Raw genomic sequence first — 7983 nt, 5'->3', positions numbered from 1 at the left:
TATTAATATTTTGGTTCTTGGGAACGAAAAAAAAAATATATATATATATATATATACATATACTTATATTCTCCATTTCCTTGCTCTCTGTCAACAGGGGCTGCAGCTACTTGGGGCATGCATGATATCACTTTGTTTTTCTATTTATCAATATTTTGGTTCCTGGGAACGATTATATAAATATATATATATATCCATTTGCAAACATCGATTCAATTTTTTTCTCTTGAGAATGAACCGGGGCCAAAAGGTTGTCGAGAAATAAAAAAAAAAGAAGCATCTTTTAGGAACTTTCTATCCAAAAAATAAGAGGGAAAAATTAATGAGCACATAGTTAATGTGATGGACAAAAAAGTAATTTTATGTTACAAATAAAATATCTCCAATGCAACTTCAACTACCACTGCTGCCACCCCCAACACCACCACCACCACCACCACCACCTCCACGTCCTCCAATGCAACCACCACTACAACCACCATTATTGCCACCATCATCACCACTCCACTCCCACGACCATCACCAGTCCTCCACCGCCACCACCACCACCACCGCCACTACCATTGCTACCTCCTCCACTGCGACACCACCATCAGCACTCCTTGATCACCACGACCACGACCACCTCTTCCTCCACCGCCACTACCACCGCCACCACCACTGTCGTCTATGTCAAAATGTTGGATATTGAATGACATTTTGTAAATGTATATAAGTTTTATACTTAAAAATTAATTTAATCGCATGGACTAGGTAACACTGGGGTTGAATGAGAATCATTCAACTTTCATTGAAAGCAGTGAAAAGCACTAAACACCCCCGTGTGAGTAGGCCCCAGGAGGTAAGAGGAGTCAACTCAGAACCACACGCTTCCTGAGGCGAAGGTCCCTTACCAACTAGGCAACCTGTTTGGGGTTAAAATTAATATGTGCTTAAGAAACACATTTTTATTTTTTTATTTTTTTCTAGCCTGGAAATAGAAATTACTACACGTTATCAATGCAATTTTTAATTTAATTTATTTTTTATTTTTTATTTTTATTTTATTTATTTATTTTTGTCTAGAAATATGACCCATAAGCAGAATTAGAAAATCACTTCTGAATAGAAATTTAGCCTAAAAATAGAATGGTTATCTTACATACCCTTGGCTGCAACATGTGTAGCAGTCAAATTTTGTTCCTACCATGTAATGAAACCTGATCTCGACAACCACAACTTGCAAAGAAGAAAAGAAGAAGAAAAAAAAAATAAAGGTAGAAGAATAGAGAGTAGGAGCAAGAGAAACGACGGAGATTGAAGAGAGGAAGAGAGCTAGAACAAGAAGAAATGGACTAGAGACATACTTACATAATATTTAGTAATCACGGCTTGTTAAACGTTCCCATATCATTCATCATTGGATCAGTTCCTTTATGCTTGACCATTTTCTACCTTCCCGGTTGGTAATGATAATAATTGATTTATCTGTCGAAAAAAAATAATAATAATTGATTTGTGGGAGCAACCAAACTTCTGTGACTTGCAACTCTCCTATTTTTTGTTTGGGTGTTTGCTATTTCTTTAAGCTTAATTGGATCTAGTCACATGACAATTAAGATAAATGTTAAAAATTACAGGACAACAAAGAGGGTGCCCGAGACCATGGGACTATGGGGTTGTATAAAAATACTTTGGAGAGTTCGAAATTAAATAAGTGACCAATTCTAATCTTTTCCTAAATATGTAAATGGTCATCATATTTCCCATATTAGCCATGGTTACGAAGCATTTGTCCCCATATGTGAATACACAATGCATTAATCACTATATGTGTTTACACACGCCCTATCCACAACTTGGAAAAAATCTCTTCAACATGTTTGTACTCGTGACCTCAAAACTTTTCATGAGGGGTGAGGTGCATATCATACAGGTTTACCTTAAAAAATATTATGGAAAAGACTGGGTATGCTAACGCATTACCTAGGAGTAAGACATGCTAGCATCTATTAGCCGTTAAATAATACATAAAAAATCTCAATATTTTGTAACCATTGTCTTACATGATTTGTCAATACAGCCACTCCACCGTCTTCTTCCTCCTCCTTCTCCTTCTTCTACCTTTCTCCAACCTCTCTGTCTCCCGCTCTGCGTTCCATACCAGAAATTTATCGATCCCTCGCTTCCTCTTTCGTTTTCTTTGTCTCTCTTTCTCTCTCCCCAGAGGATGCTCCTCTCTCTCTCCAGAGGACAATACTAGGCCATGAATAGCATTTTTATTTAAAACGATAACCCAGATCTGCCCCAGTTTCTTTCTTTGTTAAATTCCAATAGTGTTTGTTCCATATTGCATCTCATTTTTTTTCTTCCTCACAAATATAAAGAGGGAAAAAAATTATTCCGTAAAAATAAGGAAGAATTCTACACAAATATATCATTCTTCACTCTCAGCTGTAGGCACATAGAAAAATGGAAGAGACAGTAGAAGAACAGAGAAAGAAACAAGTGGTTTTGAATAAATCAATGTGAAAAGGGTCCTCAGGATCAAGGCCGGATCTATGCTTGTCAGGCAATTTGGAAGTGAAATCGCCAACTATGGCATTCACCGAGTTCTGACAACTCCATTGTTGACCCCCTGATTCCTCTCTCTCTCTCTCTCTCTCTCTCTCTCTCTGTCTCTCTCTCTCTCTCCGTAGAGGATGCTTCTCTCTCTCCAGAGGACGCTACCAAGCCATGAATAGCTTTTTTATTTAAAACGATAGTCCAAATCAGCCCCAGTAAATTCCAATGGCGTTTGTTCCATAATGCATTTCATTTTCTTTCTTCCTCACAAATATAGAGAGGGAGAGAGACATCAGACTAGAAAGTGAAGCATAATGAAGTTGTAGGTAGTTACGGACTTGGTCAAAGTGGATTTTGATATCAATATACTTCACTGTTTCTTCAATTTGTAGGCTGGATTTGGACACCTGTGTGGTGAGGGTGTGGTTGCAGGAAAAATAGAAAACAGAGGAGGTGGGATTGCAAGCAGGGTGAGGGTGCGAAGTAACCCTCAGCGGCAAGTTTTAGAATGATGGGAGGGAGATCCAGTAGAGGGCAAGGAGAGGGAGAGAGGGCGGGAAAGAGAAGCAACGGTTTCCAGGCTACCATGAGTAATCAGGATTTTAAGATCAAGCAGCCTAAGAACCATTTCTTTTCCCCCTCCATCGTTGAACAGTTGCAGAGGAGAATAGGAGAGTGGAGATAGAAAGAGGGGAGAGAAAAAACGTGTAGCAACCGTGCATTGAGGGTTTGGATCTCTTCTCTCAATCTAATAGTTTTATTTAAGATTATCAAATCCTACGGTCAAAATCTTACTAACACATAAGATTCTAAGGTAATCTGTTAGCATACCTATCCTTCTCCTACCATAGGATCAACTCCAACGTTATGTTATGGGAGATGGATAGGCATGCTAGCACATTACCTAAGAATTAGGTATGCTAGCGAATAGTGACCGTTAGATTGAATAGAGGAAATCATGTCAGCTGCGGAGAAATAGTATGTATAGTCATACATTTAAAAGTGATGATACGTAAAGTAAATTTAATGTATGGAAATGTACAATTATGTTAGTTGTACATCCATACATATATGACATCCCAGTGGTATAGGGAACCTCTTCATATCTTGTGCGATGTTAGTCCGGGAAGATGATCTAAACACCTCTGCCACAGTGATATGAACCTCTTCGGAGATGGAAGATGTTCAGAGAAACTCGTTGAAGAGGGCACATATTGGATTACTGTAATTAGTATGTTTGGTGGTTGTATGAGAAGAAATCGGTGGATCGCAGCTTTGTGTATCTCATAACCGAAACGTGAAGAAGAGTTTGGCTGTTAACACCTGATATCTCCCCTTGCGGTTGAAGGAAAATAGCCGGCGATAACTTCAGAAGTTAAAGTCCACAGAAATTAAGAGGTAAGTCCTTTTTGCCTTGAGGAGCCTTGTCTGGTTGCAGCGCCATGTTGTTTGAAATGGTCAATGGTTTGGTGGTTAGGTTATTGTGATCCCAATCTATGGTACTATAGGGTTTCGTATGGTAAATGTTAGAAGTACGATGGATGATTTATAGGTTCAATTGCTATACCATTGAATTTTACTATCCCGATGAGTAAACATTTTTAGGTTTCGGATGCTCCGAAGCCATGTGGGAAGGTTGCGTGAAGCTGAAAAAATGGGTTGTAATAACTGTTTGGGACTTATTAAATGTAAGCGTAACTCCATTCCAACACCTGGTTAGGAGGGGATGCATTACTGACATCTAACGAAATTTCCTTTTTTTCACATATATGTAATTAGAGAACTACAAGTTGCTCTTGAAATCTAGATTGGAAATTTTTAATGTGTCATGCAGTAGAGAGGACATAAATCTTAGTTGATACAAATTCCTACCTATTTTTTCCATATAACCAGAAGTGAAGAGAATGGTGTTCTATGGGATACCATATGACACCAATGGTGAATGGAACAAAATTTTGCTTCGTTTAGACCAAAGCAAACAGTTTGAGGTCTGGGACTGAAATTGGAAGGTGGCGATCGTGATACATGTCTTGGTGGAAGGGTTCACAAAAAATTGAGAAGTTTGAATGGTTGGCATCGGTGTTGAGGTATAATTAGGTTTGAAGGCAATTCCCGATATTGGAAATGTATAATCAAAAAGTAAACATGTAAGCTCTTTTCCATATAAATAATCACATCCTTTTTTTTTTTATGAACACAGTTTCCCTCCCCCCTCCAACCCCATATTTGTTTAATTGTCATTGTAAACACCCTATGTTTAGTTCACTGTATTAAGTCATTGAGTTTACACCCTATATTAATTTCTGCTACTATTGTATATTGATAATTGGGGTTGACATTTTTATATTTGGTCTGGCAGCATAGAATGTGACCATGAGAAACCCACCCCCTACACATCATTGTGGAATGTAGTTGGAATGATCTTATAAAATTAAAAGTATTCAGAGAGAACCTTATGTTGACTCATATGGTAACTACTTCAATTAAGTCAGGTAATAGAAGTGAGGATGATCGTTCTTTTTTTAAAACTTAGCTTCTGATTAGAGAACAATGTTTCTTTCTTTAATATATGATTCCGTTATAGATGGTATGAGTTGTGTTTGTTTGATATATGAAAAATATAATTTTCATATATTTCTATCATTTCATGTATAGTTTCATGTAGGTTGTGTCATTTGAAATGAAGCAAATACAAGTAATATCATCAAGTTCTGCCTTTTGTTTAGTTAGGGTGGACGTCCAACGATGGCAAGGAAGTTTTATGTTGTTTACGAGGGATATAAACGAGGAATATATGATAGTTGGTTGGAGTGCAGTAAGCAAGTGACTGGATATCGAGGATCCGTATTTCAATCATACAGATCTCTAGCTAAAGCACAACATGAGTGGAAAGGATTTGAAGCAGAAACCAACATGAGGAACGATGTGGGATCATTGCCCGAAAATTGCTTGGTTGAACATACTAAAGTCTTTGGAATGGACCCCAAATGTTCGCATGAGGTTCCTTCCGATGGAAAGAAACCCTCGAAAAGTGTTGTGTGTGGATGGATGCCCCTGCTTCTTGCCGTGTTTTTGTTATTTATTGGAATTGTAATTGGTTACTGTATTCCCCACTAAATATTCTATGTAATGATTTACGACTGAATTTTCTTATGTGAATGGGAATAGCATCGTTGAAATGCATACAGATTTTCTTGAATGAGTCAAAATTGACATTCATTTGGTAAACATAGGATACAAAGAAAGTGGATAGTTAGTGGGAATCAGGCATTGATCTTTCGATAGTAAATGAAATATTCAGTTTAATGTGTCGAGTAGTGAAATCATGATAGCAGGCGTGGTAAAACCTTTGTCCATTGTCTTAGTTATGGGTTAATTGGAGTAATGCATAACAGAATTCGTATATCGACATGAATATATAGGAGTTTATAATATTCTTTGGAAATGGTTCAAGCACTACTTACAATGTCAGTAGTCTGGTACATTCTACCTACCATCCTTTCTTAACATAGGCTTTGAAGACAGGCATATCCACGTGTGAATGATAAATTGAGTAGGGGGTTAATTCCTATCGACCATCCTAGCTAAACCATCATATCTCAAGATGCTTTAGGTTACTAGAGTATCAGGGGGTTAATTCCTGATACTGTTAAAGCTACTAAAAGTACACGTGAACACAATAATTAAGGTGTTGTGGCAATAAGATGCGAGTCGATTTGTTAATGACCAAAAGCTTACGTCAATAGTGAAAATATTCAGGCGAGCAAGTTGTACTATGTATGTAAATCTTATGTTTTTTTGGTATTTTGCATCAGTATCCCTAGTCTTGGCAAATCATTATTTATCCCTGACAAATTTTCTATATAATTCCTTCTTTTGATTAGTTGGACACTATGTCTCAAGTAACGTTGTCATTAGCCCTGATATGGATGTCAGGGTTGCTAGCTACCAGGACATGTGGTGGTGAAGACGAGGCCAAAGTTTGGGTGACGTGTCGAAAAGGGGCGATGTGGTGAACTTTATTGTCAAAGTTGATATAACATAGCGGCATGGAGTGCGTGGAATATGTTGGTTCATCAATGGTAGACGTTACTAGTTTTGGGCTCTAGATTCTCTGTTATTCTTGGATCTATTTTCCAATGGGGGACATTTCAACATCTTTAGAATCTATATTAGGCACATGGTGTATCAATTTAGTTAGTGAAGGGTCCCATATTTCTGCCTTGTTCATGCATGGTGAAGTGAGAGAATAGGTAGTCAAGGAGGAAAAGGAAAAAAGAGGCATAATAGCTGCTTTAGAAATTCATTTTCGGGAACATAGTCTATGATGTGATCCAAGTCTGAATATTTGACTAAGAAAAACCAATGGGTGATTATGATTTGCCTCAAACTTTTAAAATACCCACCCTTTACCAACTGCTTTAACTATAATAAAAGGAGGACAACCTATCTTAACCTCTGCTCAACGACAGACCTCTCTTCCCTCTGATTCTTACGGTTTATATTTCGGAAACCTTCTTTATAACTAACGAACCTCTTCGATAGAACCCATCTCGACCCATCAGACTCCCTTTTCCTAGAATAATTTGTCCGATGTAGGCGAATACTAAAACCTCTCTTGTTGGCATACTCATATAGAAACTATATGCCAAATTTAAATCATCGAATCTCATCCCAATATATGGCAAAATCTCTGCATCTTCATTGCCACCACAACTTGTCCCCACTATGTCTACATTATTACTTGGTTCATTCATGTTATCCTGTTGGCCATTATCTTCAAGACCATCATTCCCTTCCCCTATACCCATGTCTACACCTATCTCCTCCTCATTTACTACAGATTCTTCTATCTCATCGTCCGATTCTTGTACCTCATTCACTAACTGCACTCCATCAGCTTCAATAACTTGCTCCAAATCTGATTGTTCGCTTTACAGAAATTCCTTATCAACAAACCGAGATCTAGACTCTCTAAAAACCATACCAACTTGCACCATTGATCACAACGCATTGCAACAATCTCTACTTTTTTTTTTTTTTTGATAGGTAGGGGAGGGAAGTAGGTAACAGTCAGGAGACTCAAACTCGAGACCTCCTGGTGAGCATAGGATTTTTGCATACCACAGCTCACCAACTACGCTAGGCAGCTGTTGTTAACAGTCTCTACTTTTGTTCTAAGGCACCATCACATATCACATAATCAAAAATTTTATGGAAAAGAAACTACAACCAGCCACAAGAGTTCAAAAAAATCATAACATTTTCAATGGAAACCCAATCAAATAATCATTCATAACATACATGAAGAGATAATTACAACAAGCGTATCACATTACCTACGCGAGGTGTAATACAAAAATACTTGTTTTTATTCATGATTTCTAACCAAGATCCAACCCCATGGGGCATCATAAAAACCATATATAATTGAGGGAT

At 37.7% G+C, this 7983-nt stretch overlaps 1 protein-coding gene across 1 annotated transcript in view; it reads right to left on the bottom strand.

Moving 5' to 3' along the window:
• Positions 1 to 393: 393 nt before the first annotated feature.
• Positions 394 to 7983, bottom strand: part of LOC122077907 (keratin, type I cytoskeletal 9-like) — a 9099-nt gene continuing 1509 nt past the window's right edge. The window contains exons 2-4 of the mRNA XM_042643799.1: positions 7079 to 7465; positions 571 to 667; positions 394 to 469 (exon numbers count right to left, since the gene is read on the bottom strand). Coding sequence (XP_042499733.1) covers positions 394 to 469; positions 571 to 667; positions 7079 to 7465 — 560 coding nt within the window. The remainder of the gene's footprint in view (positions 470 to 570; positions 668 to 7078; positions 7466 to 7983) is intronic.

The sequence above is a fragment of the Macadamia integrifolia genome, chromosome 5 (assembly GCF_013358625.1).
Source record: "Macadamia integrifolia cultivar HAES 741 chromosome 5, SCU_Mint_v3, whole genome shotgun sequence".
NCBI classification, from domain to species: Eukaryota; Viridiplantae; Streptophyta; class Magnoliopsida; order Proteales; family Proteaceae; genus Macadamia; species Macadamia integrifolia.
Note: the sequence above shows the minus strand (reverse complement) of the source record. Positions and strands in the feature narration are given on the sequence as shown.